The 19,964-nt window shown below is 40.7% G+C and overlaps 1 protein-coding gene across 4 annotated transcripts in view; it reads right to left on the bottom strand.

Annotated features, from left to right (window-relative positions):
• IFT46 (intraflagellar transport 46) overlaps positions 1-19,964 on the bottom strand; it is a 716,375-nt gene that overhangs the window by 473,358 nt on the left and 223,053 nt on the right. For all 4 annotated transcript variants that reach the window (XM_044080916.1, XM_044080913.1, XM_044080915.1 and 1 more), the window contains exons 5-7: positions 4,322-4,396; positions 1,609-1,702; positions 1,381-1,509 (exon numbers count right to left, since the gene is read on the bottom strand). In XM_044080916.1, coding sequence (XP_043936851.1) covers positions 1,381-1,509; positions 1,609-1,702; positions 4,322-4,396 — 298 coding nt within the window. The remainder of the gene's footprint in view (positions 1-1,380; positions 1,510-1,608; positions 1,703-4,321; positions 4,397-19,964) is intronic.

Below are 19,964 nucleotides of genomic sequence, written 5' to 3'. Positions count from 1 at the left end.
TGCGCATCAGAAAGATGACAACAAAAGGAGACAGAGTCAACAACACTCTAAGCCTCAAAAATGCATGGCTAAAGCTGGTGCATCAGAAAGAAAAAGAAATAGGACAGCCAATACAAAAGGGAAGGGCAAATACATTTATAACTCTTATGACGGACAAATGCTCTGGCTATATTCTATTCCCCTTATCTTCAATATTATTGCTCTACAATCTTTACATTATGTGCATTTTAGTGTAGTATTAATCTTGCAGCTTCATTTAACAGACAAAAAAAAAGTGTCCATATATTCATAAGTAGTTACTAGGTATGTGGTGCAGGAGATGGTTTACTATCAAAAGAGAGATGTTACCTGTACCAAATCTGGTAGCGCAGACCCACAACAGCAAATCACAAAATGCTTAAAACACAAATTATCAAAAAATTCAGAATCCCAAAAGCCCCTACCACTCAGGGCCAAGGAACAAATGCTAACATGGGTCATGAGGGAGGACAAGTCCAGGAGTATGACATTGATTTTGGCATTTTGTGATTCGCTGTTGTGGAGTCAGTGTTACCAGATTCGGTAGTGGTAACTTCGGTCTTTTGACAGTATAATGCAGGAGACCACTAAGGGACCTAGCAAAATTTCCCAATTATGCCAGAGAAATCCCTGGTTGAAAGACTTGCTTAGAGTCGCACAGCAGGCAAATGGACACTGATGGAATCAAACCATGCACTACAGGAAATAGCATTTTTATAGCTCATAGCGTTAATCCTTCAGAATACCAGCCTAGGGTATTCCCTGACAAAACTCTATCAGAAAATGACCATTTACTATATATCATTCATGACAAATTAGAAAGCCTAAAAATTCTGAAACAACCTCCTATGGATGTATTTTTGCGGTATTTGATTAGTAACATTAAAAGTTCATACTCTTATTTTATCATTATGTATAACATAACACATTGAATTACTTAATAAACTTTTCATTCAGGATGCTGAAAAGAAGCAATATATCTCCAGAATTGTTTTAAGATAAAGTCACCAATTAAATCTAGAACTGAAAGATAATTGTGAAAGTTTTTGTAAAGCAACTGCATAGGTGTTCAATGTTTTGAGTGTATTAATAACTGCATACATCTCCCAGCATAATATTATGTAATATACATGAAGTATAGGTATTCTATTCAACAGAATACAGTTAAAATATACATTTCTTGTAGTGTTTTACTAAGAATACTTTTTTTTCAAGGTTTTATATTCTTACTGTTACTATATTTTTTATTAGCTGTAGTCAGGAAAACACAGATTTTGTTTTTAAATGGCACTGCTGCTTAAGTTTCTATTAGTTATTTCAGCTATGACACACAGATCACTGATATATTAGGTGCTTTCCTACCGTAATGTTGTGCTGTTTTGAATTCTCCATCAGCCATAGGGACAAGACTGTTGGATCAGACTGTTTTGTACAGGGTTCATCCAGTACCAGAAGTCCAAGGTTATCAGGTCTTCCATCAGGACGTGGAACCTGTAAATTTACAAAGACATCATAAAGTATAATGATCTAGAGCATAAACATGGAAAGCAATACAACTATTCCTGTCACTCATTACTTTATCAGAATTACCTTCAGAAAGGCATCAATGTCACCAACAGCTGGTATAAAGTCAGGAATGAAAGGCTTCAGTTTATGGTCCAGCTCAATGGACTGAGGCGTGTAACTGTAAGGAAAGAAAATGACTGAAATGCATGACCGCATCTACATCTTTACGAATTTTTTATAACTGTTACTGATTTGGTATGTCTTCTCTGATTTAGAGTCTTATGTAGTGGCAACGTGCAGTGGGTCCTTGACCGTCAAGTAACATGTAATAAAGATAACACACAAGAAGGCCTCTGAATCTGATTAACAATCAGAAAACAAATCAGAAAAATGTTACTTAGTTTCAGAACATCTGTAGGAACATGTATGCAAACATAAACCATTAAAATGAAAAAGTTCATAAACAGCTTTTACTGTGGAATAAATTTTACATATAGCTTACTGAACTGTGTACTTCTAATAATAGTTGCAAAGTTCAGTAAACACTGGGCAATAAGCTTGTAAACTTGAGCTGGAATAAAAACAACTACATTTCAATTAAACCTCCTTTGCTTAATAAAATAGTGCTGTATACACTTGAATTTTTCTTTTTTTTTCTTTTTGGCTTATTGCTTGTGCCTAACCTCAGCTGTTATCACTACACTGTACCAAGAGACTTAAAAGATAAGTCTTAGATATTGTGAGGAATGGAGAACTGCAGTAATCATCCCATTCCACAAGAAGGGGATCCACTACTGATCCAGGAAACAAGAGACCTAGCCTCACTAGCCTTGCCTGTAAAGCAATGGAATACACTATTATGGAACTTATTAACAAGGAAGTAAGCAGTCTACAAGCCTGGACTCAAGCCAGTTTGGGTTTGTTAAAGGCAGATCCTACCTCCTGAAACTGTTGGGCTTTTTTGAAAATGTCACTGATGCATCAGACTTAGGCATATTGGCTCACACTGCCTACCTGGACCTGGCCAAGGCCTTTATATCATTCCATATTCTGGCATTGTTGACAAGCTGATCAAACAAAATGTAAACTACTATGATACTCATCGGATAGCAAACTGGCAAACTGACATAACCCAATTTATTAGTGTGGGACTTGCACTTTCTTTGAAAAGAGAAGTTACCAGCAATGTCCCCCAGGGATCATTTCTATGACAACTTCTCTTTGGTATTTACTTCTCTGATGTCAAGACTGACATCGAGGGCCTGTGACTGACCAAGTTTACAGATGACTGCAAACTTGCAACAGTCATTAACTTTTTATCCAATTTCCAAATTCTTCAGGAAGGACCACAAACACCAGTAAGTGCTGCCTAGACCACAGCCTAAAACTAAGAAATGCAGCATTGTGTCCTTAGGCAAAATTGGGCACAAATGCATCTACAACATAGGTGACACCCCTTTAAATGTTGACTCAGCCATTAGGTACCTGGGCACTTATGAGCTATCCTTTGATTACCATGTATCCAATGCTGTTAGGAAATCCCTCTATCTTTCCACAGTAATCACCAGGGGTCTTTCTTCCATATCTAAGGAAGTTAATACCTCTCTCTACTCCTCCATCATTAGGTCCATTGTAAAGTACATTGGTCCCTTTGGCATGTATTTGTATAAGCATATGCCCAACTTGAGAGACCACAGCATTTTTTCACTAAGATAATCAAGGCAATAACTTCCTTGAGCTATCAAGACTGTCTTAAAGTGCTCTCTCACTTTTCAGTCTCCTACACATTCCTGAGAGATTACCTCAATCTAATCTACAAAGTCACAAAGGATCCACTCCTAAGCAACTCTCCTGCACATCCACAAAACTAATAATACCCTCAACACCTGCTTAAGAGATCTTAACTTACACCAAAACATAAAGAAGATTTGCTAATGAAATAGATTTATATCCCAGGGAATCCTCCTTTTATGGAAGAGATTTCCTCTGGATGAAGCTTCCAGACCCTCTTTAAGCTTAACATGGATGAATGGATGGACAATCGTAAATACACCCCAGGTCTAGCCCCTCAAGCCCTCACCGAAAGGTGTCAAAATCAGTATAAATTAGTCATGTCAATGTGTACCTATAATATGGGGTATTGTGGCCAGACTACTGATGGTCCTGTGGATCAACAGCCTAGTACTGATTTATGAGTCTGTAAACTTATATTCAGTCTAATCCCAAGCACACATCACATCCACATCCATCTTAAGCACATATAATATTGAAGGGAGGAAGGCAATGGCAAAGATACCACTAAGGTCATCATGTCAATGGCATTCCTTTCTCCTATACAAACAAACGTATCCCTCCCAGAACAATACAGTTACTCATCTTAATGTGACTGTTCAATTCAGACGTGATCAAAACAACAAGAAGTCATGAGAATTGTATGTTTTATGAAGCTATCTTTATGGAAATGGTAATACAATGCTCCCTTACTTGGGTGTGTAGTCTCCGATTTATAATAGGATTTGGCATGTTCCATTTTATTTTCCTTCTGCTTGATTACTAGTTTCTCCAGCCCATTCATTATGGGAGATATTCAGTTTCTAAATAATCCCCTAATTTATTGCTCTAACTTTGCAATCTCAGATTTGCCATGAAAGGTATCACATTTACAAAAAGCTGACAGGATACTCAGAATATTATTTTAAGCTGCATTTATTGTTATTTTTAATACTCTGGTGTATTGCTTACATAATAATTGATTTTGATAGGAAACTTCTTTACTGTTAAAACATTCCTTACTCACCGAATGATGTACTGAAACAGTTCTTTGACATCAGCAGGAACTGGAATGTGTTCATAGTCAGCTGGATCGTATGCCCTGGAGGGAAAAAATGAGCGCGATTACAAAGGGATATAAATGTCACTATTTTGCACTATGGCTACATTACTGAGTCACTCTGGGCTTCATCACCATTATCCCAGTGTATGGTTATAGTGAGCATCTGTTTCTCAGTTACAGACAGACTGTACCACCCTTTTGTTTTATTAAGCTATAATACAGAAATGTAACTGTTACAGCAGAAGATTACACAATTTATGGAACAAGACAAACCAGGAATAACTAGATGCATGCTAACATTGGGACATAAGTTCAGTTGTCCTTACCTGCTTAATGGTGATGCAGTTTACTCATACAGCAATATGCTTACTGAAAAATGTTTTATTGAGATTTTACTTAACTATATTGTCTTTTACACTGCAATCTAATAAAAGAAGGAAGTCCTGTAAACTGTATATCATATTCCATTCCTGCTACGAAGTCAGTAAGACCTTACATTGGGAAGAGGGGTTAAAATTCAAGTGTAACTTTACACACACTGTGCATTTAATCATGTTAGCACATTTTGCCATTTATCATGTGTCTTTTTCTCCAAACTCTTAATGTCCAACCCCTCAATGTGAAGCTAGCTTCAGTAACATTGTTTTAAAAGTGTCCAAATCAATAGCCACAAAACTACATAGTCTGCATATGCAACTTGTTAAAGGATTACGACTCTACTTGCTGTTTATTTCATTCAAGCTGCCAGTTGCAACTTGCTCAGCCCTACTGTAAACCTTCTCATCTGGTGCTACACTGAAGGAAAGTGATCTACCACTAGGCACCTTCCTTGGTTGTTCTAACATTAGGTTTATCCTTACTTCACCTTCATGGTAGCATTTTTTTCTAGGAAGCTCTTGTGCTTGGTGGCACACACAAATGGACTGTGGTGGCATACTTCATAATGCCATGTATCACATTAGAAGAGTGCACCTATTCTACAAGCCACTCCAGTCTTTTTTGTTGACAGTCATACTTTTGTGCACTGTGTTTACTACCTGGGAAAGGGACATAATATGAAGGAGTGCACTAAATGCCTGGCCACCTCTACACAAAAGAGTGAAGTTTCTCGACAGTCTCACCACTAGAGAAGGTTAGCACTTTAAACTACCACTTAAGGGAGCAAAAGAAGGATCACAACCACATCCCCAGGAGCTTTCTGCAGCTAATTATTATTTGTCTTTTGATTGCCATGAAAGTCTGACTGAGCCAAAGACCATTTTCAGCAGATGCCAAGGGAGAAAAGCTGCACAGATTAAGAACAATTTGAATTAATACAAATTTTAAAATGCACAGTACAGCTAAAACTTGGAACAAAGCAGTACACTTGTATACAAATATATACAACAGCTACACAGATAAGATTAGAAATATGCATACAATGCTTTAGGATAGCAGTACAGACATACATGGAATCAAAGCAACAGAGTTATATTTATTTATTTATTTTATTTATTTTACATTTGTTGACCGGGCTAGTCTAGCTGGATATATGTCCATTTTCAGTAGAGGCCCGGGGAGAAAAGCTCCAATGGTTATGATAAGTTTCAACAAAGATAGGCAATACAATACAAACAGGTAGAGAAAGAGGTTGTGATTATACTAAGTACACAAATACAATCAGAGCAAAAATATAAAGAACAAAATATCTTAATTAAGGGTTTTTTGTTTTTTTTTTTTGCTATAGTTATACAGTATGCGAGGGATAACATATATCTATAAAGTTGATTTATCAGGTAGACCTTACAAGGGTAAGGGAGCAGAGATAGTAAGAATTAAGGAAGAAGAATAGATTGAGAGGAAATGGAAGAGTTAAGCTGGGTTGGTGCAGGAGCAAAGCCAGTGTTTGTTGAGATGAATTTTCAACTGTCTTTTAAAAAGTGGGAGAGAGGATAAAGATGTGATATCAGAGGGTAGATTGCTCCACATTTTTCCAACAGAGTTGGAAAAGAGACAGTCACCTGCAGAGTTAGAGGGTTTGGTTATATTAATCAGTTGTTTGTTGGAAGAGCGTAGATGTTTCAGGTTGTTGTATGGTGAAATGAGGTTAGAGGTTATATACATGCTGGGTATATACATGCATGTACAGGACAATCATGGTACAGCAAAAGAGTATTTTGAAATCACAGTGGCAGCTGAGCAAGTTATCATATCCAAGTGACATATACAAATAAGGCTTTACACAATGATAGGTATAGCAAAGATTCTGGATTATGTGAGGCCAAGAGAGAAGGGGTGATGTCACAACACTAAAGAAATACAGGACAGACAAAAGTTACACCGTCTCATAAGTCTGCCCTTGGGATGAACTCTCAGTTGCAGAATGCTAATCAAGTGTATGAATTTAACAAGGACTTGAATTCACACTGGGACACGGGACAGATGTACCCCTGGAAAACACATTGGAGGCAGCACACATAGGTGGAGAAGCCATCTACTTCCCATGTGACAGACTAGAGAAAGACATAGTTGGCTAGACCCTGAACAGCAGTCCCTAAAGTCAGCCAGCAATAGCTTCAAGGTTGCACTTGGAACTGAGGACTCTTCTCAAAAGGGCTGCCCCTAAACCACTCAGGCTTGACAGTCTTAGCCTTTGGAGGATCCACTCGGTGTTTTCATTCCAACGTCTGAGGTTTAGGCCCTAGATATTAGGAAGCTGTCTTAAGTCTAGTGAGTCTTGTCCTTGCAGGTATGAAAGCAGAAGCTTAGGGAATACAGCCTAATATTAGCTAGCACTAGTCCTAGTACATTTCTCCCAAGTCCCCCTACCACTAATGGTGAGTGCATCACAACCAAAATCTGACAGTTGTCTGTCTCACATCTGACACCATGCACAACATATGTGCAAACTTGCATGTTCAGTCAGAAGCTGGGGGCAGGACAAATGCTCTCTTCTTCTGCTTCCAAAAGACAGAGAGATTGATATCTTGCAGACAAATAGAAATAAAAAAGCCACTTTTCACTGCAGCTTCTCTCTCAATGACCCCCAACTTTTTAAGAAATTCTGAAGCTCGCGAAGTCCAACACAAAATGGTTTGTGCCACCCCATCCCCCCAGAACACCTAAATGAATACCTGTGAAAGGGAGAAAGAAAAGCTCTGAGTCATCTTTATGGAGCCTATCACCAAGGACATTGTACAAGCAGCTTTGAAGTATTTATATTCTGTTCCAGTGATTCCCAACGAGACAGATACCCTGTACAAAACCTCAGTTAAATGAAGTAAGCTTCTGTGTTATTTTCTCAGTCCAGCAAAAGACAAACATACCATGTCATTTTACCACCTCACCACCCAACAGAGTGTACAAAGCACTGGACAGGATAGGCAAGAGTCTTTTGTCCTTGTCATGCTGGGGCTCAGATCCTTCAACTATACATTTCATCTGCCCTGAGTTTACTCTACTTCTAATGGATTAGTCACTCTTAAAGCTGATAGCCCTCCCCAAATCTTGGCTTAAGGAGGAGTCTGTTAGGACTGTTTACAACATTCACGGCGTGCTACCATGTGGCTTTCTGTAATTCCAACGGTGCCAACTTATCTGGCAGAAAAGAAGCTTGAAGGCTAACTGCTGCTCCTGTGAAGCTACAGATCTGCTTCTTCTTCAGGAGGCAAGAACGTACTAAAGTTTTCTTCACTCTGCTGATTTCACGCCAATGGGCTGTCCAATCACCATTCATACTGAAGGTATGGGTGGGCGCCAGAGCTTTGTGAAGCTGGATGGTTGTTGTATCCTGAGCCAGATACAACTTGTATAGCCAAAAGGTTAATGCAGCAGAAAGATTGATGAACATCCTGATTTTTATTTATTGTAACAGTAATCTTATATGTAGCTATACAAAGGATATCTTTCCTTGTAGCAGCAATACGCTGCCAGATGTCTTTCCTTATTATGAAGTCTACATTTTTTTTTCTATAAGTATGTTCAATGCGTTCTGCAGTTGGGTGATCATTTAACTGTTTATTGTATGCAAGATTTTCTCTTTCTATTATATGGATGTTATTAAAGAACTCTTTATTATGCTTAATTTCTGTAGTCATTAAGTACTGCTCAGTAGTGAATCAGTCAACTTTATCTATGGAAAAATTATGCAGAGATACAAGAACAACATGAGACAGACACACGTGCTGGACACAATAAGGCAGTTAAATGTCAAGTTAAGTAAGAGCAAATTTGATATTAAAGTGAAAAGTCCAAAATACATTCTATCATCGGAGTCTAAAATCGACCCAGAAAAAATGAGCAACTGTGCAAATGTCAAGGCCAGAATGCAAGTAAGCAATACAGAAATGTCTGGAAATTATGCAGTATCTTGCTATTTGAACCTAGTATGTCTGAAATAATATGACTCTTAAGAGAGCTGTCAAAGCAAGATGTAGCACTGGGAATGGAACTATAAATAATACGCAGCAAATTATAATAAAGTCTCTGATCATAATCAGCTTATTATGTGCTCAAGACACACATGCCAAGAAATACCTTAAGAGCAAAGTAATTTCTGTTTCAATGACACTGCTGATACATGTGTGAGTTGAAATCCACACGCTCTACAGGATGCTTGTCCACAGTACCTGAAGAGAATGCAGAAAAAAATTCAGAAATAATACAGGCTGTGTTTCTCTTAAGTAGTCACTAAATTCACTAGCTATATTAGGAGGAGTTTCAATGAGCAGAGGGCTGGGCTACGTAGGGAGGGCAACTTGAAATTCACTAGCTATATTAGGAGGAGTTTCAATGAGCAGAGGGCTGGGCTACGTAGGCAGGGCAACTTGGAGCATAGCTGGGTAGTTCCACTCTGTAGTACAAGCAGTCTCTGTAGGAGAACTGCTGGATCTCCAAGTAGTGATGCAGGTGGAGAGGGTGGCCATTGCTAGTATCAGAGAAGTATGGGCCACTAACAAGAGGGACAGGGAGATGCCAGGTCAGAGGCAAAGCCAAGGTTTTTGGAAATGTAAACTAGCTTCCATAATGCAAACCCCAATCCCAATTGCAACCCCCTGCCCCCAGAAAGTGCAGGCTTAAGCTAAAAAAAGCCAACAAAAAAAGGCCATTTAACAAAATTTGTAACTATGAAATATGACAAATATATCAGTTTAAATAAATTCTGGCACATTACATTGCACAAAATAAATAAATTATATGTAAAAAGTGTACACTGTGGCATGCATGGCACAACGCTAATGCATCCATGTGTCAGGGTATAAAGTTACTTATGGATAAAACAGCAGAGAGAGATGATAGTGGTGTAGTAATCTACAGAGCAGATGTGAGAATGGAGCAAGGAAACAGACAGGATCAGAACCTAAATAAAGTGTCCTCATAGTTAAGGCCTGGGGTAAACCTAGTGGAGTGATACAGTGCATTACCCATTCCAGACACATCAAGGGAGAAGATAAGAGACCAGAGGACAGAATAAAGGAGATGGATAAGAGGAGGAATGCAATGTTCATGAGGGATTGGAATCTGAAGCCAAGAGTGGACTGGGAAAGGCTGAGTTCTATGGCGCAGAGTGAGCACAAACTGATCGATATCTTAAACCATGATGGTTTTAACAAACTAGTGCAAGACTGTATCAGAAATGATAGAACTATGGATACAGTCCTAATCAATGCAAATGATGTTATGGAAGTCAAAGTTAAAGAAACATTAACCAATTGTGATCCTGTTATTATATGTTCAGAATAGGACAAAAGGTTAAGACTACACAGGCAAAATGTACAAAGTGCATTATGCTGTGCTGTAAGACAGGGTCAAGGATGAGTTAAGAGAGTGGAAACAAATTGAGGGGGTAAACAAGCTATGGGAATGAGTCATAGAAGGAGTCCATGCCTATGGATAAGGGTGGAATAGAGAGTCAAAAAAGCCAAATAAAAAAGGAGAATGCCAGTATAGATAGACAAAATGTGAAACTAGTAATTAGGGCAAAAAGGGGAAGGGGTAGGAATGGGGAGGAGGAGAAACAACAGAAAGGGGATGGTAGAAGAGCAACAAAGGCAGTAAGAATATCAAGAGTAAAAGTTGACCAAAGCCATTTATCAACAACCCTTGGGGTAAAGTCTTATTGTTGATTGACACTATACAATAATTGATCAGACACTCTGATAATGGATTAGACATACTTATAAAGTAACTGTATACATTAAGATCTGTTATAGTGTCAGACTAATGTAAATAGTGCACATAGTTATTTAAGATGTTATGTATAAATACTATGGAATTCATTCAAATGTATTTGAAAAAAAAAAAGAGTAAAAGCTGAGTGGGAGTTTGAAGAAGGGATCAAGAAGAGAAACCAGGATTTTATGCCATGTAGAAAGAGAGGCATTGTAGAATGAGAAAAAAACCAGGACAAATATGGAAGAGGTGAACTGGTTACTTCTATACAGAAATAAGCCCAAGGGCTAGATGAATTCCCTCCCACAGCCTTCACAAAACAGTCTACTGTGGTGGTGGACTACCTGTTGGATATCTTTAGCAGATCACACACTAATGTAATAGTACCCAACAACTGGAAGACAGAAAGTATGGTACCCTTGTACAATGGAGGTGGACTGAGCAGTAAAAATATGGTGAATTACAGACCTGTTAGCTTTATAGCAGCGGCAGGGAACATCATGAATAGAATCATGAGAAGACTGGTAGCCTTCTTACAGGATAAAAAACAACAAGGGGACCATGGTCAGCAGAAGCTGTCAGTCAAACCAGATTGGTAACAAGTAAATGTGACAAGGCAGTTGCAGAGGATGTGGTCGACCTTGATTTCTGTAAGGTTTTTGACTCGGTCCTAAATAAAAGGCTGAAAGAAAAACTAACAAGCTCCAAGGATTTCCTCAGGCTGAGAAAGTGAATAGCTGAATGGCTAAAGCATAAAACACAAAGGGTTGGGATAAGTGAGGCAATGTCAAGAATTTGGAAAACAACTACTTTGAAGTATGTCCTAGGTCTCATACTCCTTGGTATCCCAGTCTCAGAGAAATATGAGGGAATAAAGAAGCGGATCAAGCTTCCTTGCTGATGACACAAGGGCATACCAGTGGTAGATACAGAAAATGTCTAGAAACTTCTGAACAAATGGGCAACATGGTTTCAAATGGACTCACTGCAGACAAATGCAATCTGCTGCATTCAGACCACAACAATGCTGGCGTGAAGTCTTAGCTGAGGGGAGTAAAATCACCAAAATCACTTTCACCGAACCTCTGAAGAAATGTTTTGGTAAAAGGCAAGCCTCCCTGCACCCCCCCTCCATCTTATATATATATCAACTCTGCGATTGCACAACAGTGGAGAAGAGTGAAAAATCTACCATCGGCAAAAGTGATTTTACCAAACAATTTTTTTTATGCTCGACAAAACAACATTCAGTGACTAAACAGTATCTCATTGATCACACCTGGGTTGGACCAGCAGGAGCAGAGTGATAACAGCAAACAGAATGCCTACGTGTACTCACAAAAGAACAGACTCCAGAAACAAGCAGGTAATGTTTCGGCTCTAGTGGGCTATGGTCAGATCAAACCTTCTGTACTATATGCAAGAAAAGGGACCCGTGGCTGCTGCAAGAAATGCAGATGAAATCTATCAGGAAGATCTGAGAGATGGAGGGGAAGGATTATGACCACAGACTAGAAGAAAGTACAGTTTTGTACCTACCATAACTGTAGATGTTAGAGTGTTCACCTTGCTGCAGTCATCACACTTGGGTTATCCTGTCGTCAGGCGGTCCCTCAGTCAGCCGGAATTGCAAAGTCTTGGTCCGACGTCGGTTGCTGTCGTTTTATCCCTGACGTCAGTGCGCCATGGGTATATATAATGCAACCGACGCCATTTTCTTCAGTTTTTCTTGCCCCAGATGTCAGGTGCCCCCAAAAAGGTGGTCAGAAATAGTACCAAATGGAGTGAACACTGCACAAACACAAAATCCTTTTAGCTATAAGCAAATACATCAGTAAGGCATAGCAGAGATTTAGCCAGTAGATCAGAGGGGATGGAGGGAGGGTAACCTGGACTGCAGCAGGGTGAACACTCGAACATCTACATTTATGGTAGGTACAAAACTGTACTATGTTCATCGTGTTACCCTGCTGCAGTCATCACACTTGGGTTGAATCCCAAAGCTAAGGTAGGGGAGAGGTATCATAGAGGGTTAGTGGAGGCAATAAGGCCCTGCAGAACTGCAGTGGCGAAGCCCGCCCTGGACTTAGAGTAAAGAGATAAGTGATAGTGTTTGGTAAAGGTGTGTACAGAACTCCAAGTTGCAGCTTCTAAAATTTCCTTGGTTGGAACCCCCCTGAGAAAGGATGTAGAGGTAGCTGTTGCCCTGGTAGAGTGGGATCTAATGGTAGCAGGAACTGGTTTCCCATGATGGGTATAACAGAAACGTATGCAATGACCTATCCATTTAGAAATGGTTTGCTTAGATATAGCCTTCCCTTGAGAAGCTGTAGCATAGGATACAAAGAGCTGGTCAGTTTTTCTGAAAGCCTTGGTTTTGTCCAAGTAGTAACGAAGCTGCCTGTGAATGTCCAAGGAATGCAGGAGTCTCTCACCTTTGTTCTGTGGATTGGGGAAGAAGGTGGGTAGGTGGATGGTTTGATTTAAAGCTACACTGGAAACCACCTTAGGCATAAAGGAAGGATTAGTTCATAGAGAAACTCTGTCTTGATGAAAAATGAGGAAAGGTTCCACTGCCATTAGTGCCTGTAAGTTCTGAGACTCTCCTAGCTGAAGTTATTGCTAGGAGCAGGGCAGTCTTCCATGATAGGAACTGAAGGTCTGCAGAGAAAGCTGGTTCAAAGGGAGGTAGCGTTAGTTTTTCCAGAACAAAGTTGAGGTCCCATGTTGGTGTAGGAGCTCTCCTGGGTGGTCTAATGTTTCTTGCCCCTCTGAGGAACTGCCTTAGAAGAGGATGTGAAAATAAAGGTGGATCCATGTCGTAGTGAGCTGAAATAGCTGAAGCATGGATTTTAATTGAGGAAAAGGAAAGTCCTTTGTGCAACATCTCAGCTAAATACTGTAGAATGTGAGGCATGTGAGGCTGAATTGTGTCTTGGCCTTTAGCTTGGTTCCAGGCACAAAACCTTTTCCATTTGTCCGAATAAGCCTTCCTGGTGCTTGGCCTCCTGGCTTCCAGAATAACATCCAGAACTGCTTGTGAAAGAGGAGCTGGTTGGATGTTTAGTCGATTTGCCATGCAGCCAGATTTAAAGTTTTGAGCTGGCTGTGAAGAATCTGTTTGTTTTGTTGTGTGAGCAAATGGGGTATTTGAGGCAATATCCATGGTGGGCTGTGAGCCATATTCTTCAATAGCGGGTACCAGTGCTGGCGTGGCCAGTCTAGGGCTATGAGAATCAGTCGTGGTCTCTCCTTTTTGACCTTCAAAAGAACCTTTGTGAGGAGAGGTAATGGAGGGAAGGCATATGCTGTCAGGTTTTTCCAACTGAAAGAGAGAGAGTCCACTTTCCAAGCTTGATGGTGAAAAGTCCTTGGTAGTTTTGAGGACTGGCAAACAGGTCTATGTTTGGAAGGCCCCATTTTTGAGTTATCATTGCAAATATTTGTGGGTCTAGTTTCCACTCGTGGGGATCTTTGATGTTTCTGCTGAGGTCGTCTGCCAATGTGTTCTTCTGTCCTGGCAGGAATTGAGCTTGTAACTGGACTTGGTAGGCCAGAGCTGTGTTCCATAAGATCATTGCTTGCCTGCATAGAGGATAGGAATGTGTGCCCCCTTGTTTGTTTATGTACCACATTACTGTGGTGTTGTCCGTCTTTATTGCAAGTTGTCCTGGATGTAATAGATCCTTGAAGGCTGTCAGTGCTTTCTGTACAGCTAGCATCTATTTTTGATTTATGTGCAGATTTCTTTGATCTGCAGTCCATAGGCCTTGAATGCATTGTCCTGCCATGTGTGCCCCCCAGGCGTAGTCTGAAGCATCTGTTGTGATAGTTTGCCTGGCTGGGGGCAAGGTGAAAGGCTGACCCTTGTTGAGGTGACATGCCTGTGACCACCATAGAAATTCCTGTTGTAGGCAGGGAATGAGAGATATCATTGTGTCCAAGCTGTGGCTGTGTTGAGACCATACGCTTTTTAGGTACCACTGTAATTTCCTCATATGCAGCTTTGCAAATGGTATTATTAGTATGCAAGATGCCATGAAGCCCAAAGCCTGCAGAATTTTTCTTGCAGTTAATTGGGTCTTTGTTGCCATTGTCTTGAAATATTGAGTCAGTTGTAGTTGTTTGTCTGGCGTAAGATAAGCCTTCTGGACCGTTGTATTCAAGCTGGCACCCAGGAATGTCATTTTTTGTGAGGGTACTAGTCTTGACTTCTTTTCGTTTACTGTGTACCCCAGACAGTTTAGTAGATGCTTCATAAAGGCCAGATGATGTAAGAGAATGTCTTTGCTTTCTGCTTGGATGAGGCAGTCGTCCAGGTATGGATATATTTGAATTCCTCTTTGTCTGCAGTATGCAATTACTGGTGCCAGGCATTTTGTGAAAACTCTGGGCGCAGTAGATAAGCCAAAGGGCAGTGCAGAGAATTGGTAATGGGTTGAACCTGCAATGAAACGGAGGTATCTTCTGCAACTTTGTCTGATAGGGACATGCAGGTATGCCTCCTTGAGGTCCAACATTACTAGCCATGCTTCCTTGCCCAACATGGGAAGTAGCTGCTGTAGTGTTAGCATCTTGAATTTGGGTACTTGTAAGTAAGTGTTTAGAATTGAAAGGTCCAGAATTGGTCTCCAAGCATTGTCCTTTCTGGGCACTAGAAAGAGTCTTGAGTAAAATCCTTGGCCTTGCTCTCGAGTAGGTACCAGTTGAATGGCTCTCATGTCCATGAGAGCTGTAATTTGCTTTTGTGCCTCTGCCCATTGATTTTGTGGCAGGTTTGGCATTCCTCTTTTCATTGGCAAGGTGTGAAAGTGGAATCTGTATCCTCGTAAAATTATGTCTAGGTCCCATTAGTCCTTTGTGACAATGTGCCAGTTGTCTGCAAAAAGTGTGAGTTTTCCCCCCAAGGGGGCTGCCAAGAGAGTATTGCTTGGCCAGATGAGGTGCAAGTCATTGAGTTTGCCTTCTGGTGGATTGAGATGTGTCTTCTCCTCCCTTCTGTGTTGTACTGCCCCATTGGCGAGATTTATACTGGGCTTGTGGTTGTCCTCTGCCCCTTGGGCACCTGTATTTACCCCTCTGTGGTCTGTCAGTGGTTGAAAAGGACCATTTTTTTGTTGGCCAGTTTCTGCTGAAGCGAGGGGGTTGTACTTGTAGGAAATCTTTGACTATCTGCATAGATTTTGCCTTATCTTCCATTTTCTTTAAAACTTCTTCTGCTTTAACTCCAAAAAGAACATCCTGCTGTAAGGGAGCATCTAGTAGTTTTGCTTTAACATGATCAGGCAGAGTTTGTTCCCTTAACCAAGCATGCCTACGTATAACAGACCCAGTGACAGCTGCTCTGCAGGAGGCCTCCAAAGAGTCAAACCCACATTGTAAGGTATGTTTGCCCACCTGCTCAGTGGCGTGCAACAGATCCTGTACTTCTTTCAATTCAGATTGTTGGGGGAGGGAGGTTATTCTTTGCTTTAACTTAAGCATTTGAAATTGACAATTCAGTACCCTCATAGCTAGTGTGGCTGAGGTGTAAACCTTTTTCCCCCCACCTGTCTAGTGCTCTGGAATCCCTCTCAGAAGGTACTGGGTTTTTAGTCATAGAAGCCTTAGCCCCCTTGGGACCCTGGGAGATAGTCTCTGGGTCAGCTACTGGGCTTTTGTAAAGAAATTTGTGGGAATCAGGCACTCTGTAGTATCTGTCAGGCTTAGCCGGAGCAGGAGGTAGAGAGTCTGGGTTGAAACTGGATTCTAAATAGACATCATCCACAATGTCCAAAACTGGTGGGATGGCAAGTGGTCTGTGTTGGGGGAGTAAAAGAAACTCTCTGAGCCTTTTCTTTGAATCAGAGTAGTCCTGACCTTCCCAGTGAAAATGTTCCCTCATAGTGTGTAAAGTTTCCCCAAAGGAGTAGTCTTCAGGAGGAGAAGCTGAGGGAATAGAGTCTTCAGCATCAGAATCTTCATAAGGAGAGAAGGAATAGTCTTGGTCCTCAGAGGAGTCTGAAGAAATGGACATTTGCTCAGAGGAAGCAGAATCTTCCTCCTGTCTAGGCCTTTTGTCAGGAGGGGGCTGTGAACCCCTGATTAAAGAAATCAAATCTTCAGCCATTTTGAGCATCTGTTTCTTAGGCATAGGGCCTTGAACAGGAGACTGAAGTGTAGTCCTTTTAGATTTAGAAGGAGTCTTCGACTTAGAAAACGTTTTAATGGTGAGAGTCGTCGGTCTGAAAACGCCTTCAGAAACCGATGGCGTTTCTGTAGCACCGACGTCTTTAGAAGCAAAGTCGTCGGAAGGACCTGAAGTAAAAGGCTGCGTCGGCCTGGTACATTCAGTCAAAATAGCGGTCTCGGGTTCCAGATCTGCGGTAGTCAGGGGCTGCGTCGGAGCCTCACTGAGAACCGGAGACCGGATCAGCCGAGGCCTCGGAATCTGGCTTAGGCCTGGGCTGTCTGTCCTTATCCCTGCGTTTTTTGTGCACGCTGGTAGTCAGTTGCTCCGACGGCATGGTGTAGTTAAATTTTTTACCAAAATAGTGTCGTGCAAAATCAAATCGTCTTTTAATAGTACGCTTATTAAACCTAGCACAAAACCGACAAGAAGTGACGTCATGGTCTGGGCCTAGGCAAGGTATGCAATAAGAATGAAAATCCTTACGAGGTATTTGCTTCCCACAAGAAATACAATTGTTAACTTTTTCTGACATCAGTCTGAGGCAAGAAAAGTTTCCCCAACGGGGTACTTAGCTTTATAGAAGACTTTGGTCTGAAATTCGAATTCGAAAATCTCAGGAGTCGGCCGACCGGCACTTGCGAACTGCTTCTGCTTTGGGCACCGCGCAGCAAGAAAGACTGAAGAAAATGGCGTCGGTTGCATTATATATACCCCTGGCGCACTGACGTCAGGGATGAGGTGAGAGCAACCGACGTCGGACCAAGACTTTGGAATTCCGGCCGACTGCGGGACCGCCTGACGACAGGATAAACCAAGTGTGATGACTGCAGCAGGGTAACACGATGAACATCTAGAGCATTTCTCACTTCAGACAAGAAATGATTTTGTTTATGGCTTTTGTTGAAAAACAGCTTATTTATGATCATGGGAATAACATTTACTTATAATACATTGATATTTGGAGACGCTTTCTAGACGATTGCTGGATGGTATGGACAGGAGAGGTTGATATGCTACATGAATTCATATCCTACCTAAATAAGAACCCTTGGGGACTGCAATTTACCATTCATTATGATCTTAATAGTATTACATTTTTGGATGTGACTATAAACAGATTATCAGATCACACGCTGGGCACTGAAGTATTCAGAAAATATCCCCAATATAATACCATCCTCCATGCGTCCAGTTTTCATCCTCCACATATAGCTCGTAACATCCCCAAATCACAATTTATTAGAACAAAACGAATTTGTTCAGATGATTCCTCATTTCAGAATCATAGGAAGGATCTTATTAGTAGATTCAAAGCCAGGGGTTATGGTATGGGTTATGTGTTGCAGGCAAGCAGTTTGGTTAATTCAACCAATAGGGAAGAATTCTTGAGGTACAAGGATCACAATGTTACAACAATGCAACCTATAAGGCTGGTTACAACATATGCCAGGAACACGGTGAATTTAATTGAAAGTGTCAAGAGACATTGGAACATTTTACAATACGATGATGAGTTATCTCAAATTATACCTGAAAGATGTCAATTTTCATACCGGAAAGGTAAAAGCCTTGCTTTCTGCTTCAATCACTACAAACATGGGTCCATCTATCAACCTTCCCAATACATACAAACTACCATTATGGGGGATCCAGTAGTTGGCTGTCATCCATGTGGACATTGTATCCACTGTGACAAGGTGGTAAAATCCAAACAGTTCTCCAGTTGTAACAGTTCTTCAGTCTATGAAATCAATTTTTTTGCCAATTGTAGTACTGATTGGTTAGTATATCAAGCTACATGTACCTGTGGTTCCTTCTACATTGGTCAGACTTCCCGCCCATTCAGAATAAGAATTTCGGAACACATTAGCAATATAAAAAATAAAAAACCTTCCAATGCACTTTACAAACACCATACGATACATCCTACTGCTAGGTTTTCATTTTTGATTATTGACATTGTAAAGGGCAATAAATCTAACAAAATTGGATGGCACTCCATCTTAAATAATAAAGAGAAAAAGTGGATTGTGAAACTGGGTGGGTTGTTCCCTCCTGGTTTGAATGAACAATTCTAAGATGGACCAATCAGCCTTGAGATGAATGTATTTATTGTTTAACTAAATTTCATTTTTTTCTTATTGCACTGAGGAAGGCTGTGACATTATTCCGGCCGAAACCGGTCTGATGATTTTGTTTGAATTAAAGTGATTTTGTACATAGTATGCTGGCTTTTTCTTTACTGGGACTTTGATTTGTTATGTCAGAAGTACTTTCAGTTTGGCATTGCCTAAAATAGCCACTATGGGCGAGGACAATGTTTTAGCTAATATTCAAAAGCCTAGAAGGGAGAGGTGCAGACCATCACTGGCACAGCAGTGTGGTCTGTTGACCACCTCCTTCCATGCTGACAAATACTGCCCCCCCCCCCCCCCCCAAGAATGACACCGGAAACTAAGCCAGTTATTAAAGTCAGTCATCTTCTGTTTGTACTGTGGCATCATCCTTGGAAAAGGTAAAATGCTGCACAGGGGTTGGTTCACACCAGCTTGAGATACAAATTCTGACAGCTCCATGATGTCTCTCTTCATACAGTCTAGGAAGGTACATCTCAGGTCATTTACACCCACATGGACTATGACGGAGTCATACTGTTGCTTGTTGTCTAATGACCTGAGTGTGTGCGTAATGTGGCAGATCCTGGCCCCTAATAAGCAACTAACTGACTTTCTCCTTACTCACCCTGGTTAGAAAGGCATCAGTGTATCTCACAACGGAGTGTCCAATAATCAGAATGTTGGATGGTGTGGTGGTTTGCCTTATGGGCTTGGAAATAGAGACTCCATGATATGTGGCTGTATGTGTTGATGTAGGAGTTCTTCTGAAAGAGTGCATTTGGGGCTGCTGAGGGTATTTGTTTTGTGTAGCTTGTTTACGAAGTCTTTGGGGTTTAGGAAGGTTAAATTTAAGTGCCTCAGCATATGTGGGTTTATGTGTCTGCCTGGAACTATATGCAATGTTTGTACTACTGACAACCTGACTGACAATAGGAATGCTTTTATGTGAGAGCTTTGCCACAACTGACATTGTGCAAATGCATCTCTCACATACCTTATCAATCTGTTGGAGAATCACATGGAGGTCAGTAAACATAAGGCAATTGCTACATTGCCTCAGGATGACCATATCCATCAAGCTGGTAACACAGACAGTAAAAAAATCATATCCATGGCCTACAGGCCCTTTTTATTGATTAGATGGTTGCAGTGAGAATATAAAGTAATG

The sequence above is a fragment of the Protopterus annectens genome, chromosome 8.part0 (assembly GCF_019279795.1).
Source record: "Protopterus annectens isolate FY-2018-M chromosome 8.part0, PAN1.0, whole genome shotgun sequence".
Classification (NCBI taxonomy): domain Eukaryota; kingdom Metazoa; phylum Chordata; order Ceratodontiformes; family Protopteridae; genus Protopterus; species Protopterus annectens.
This window is presented reverse-complemented; position numbering and strand designations above follow the sequence as displayed.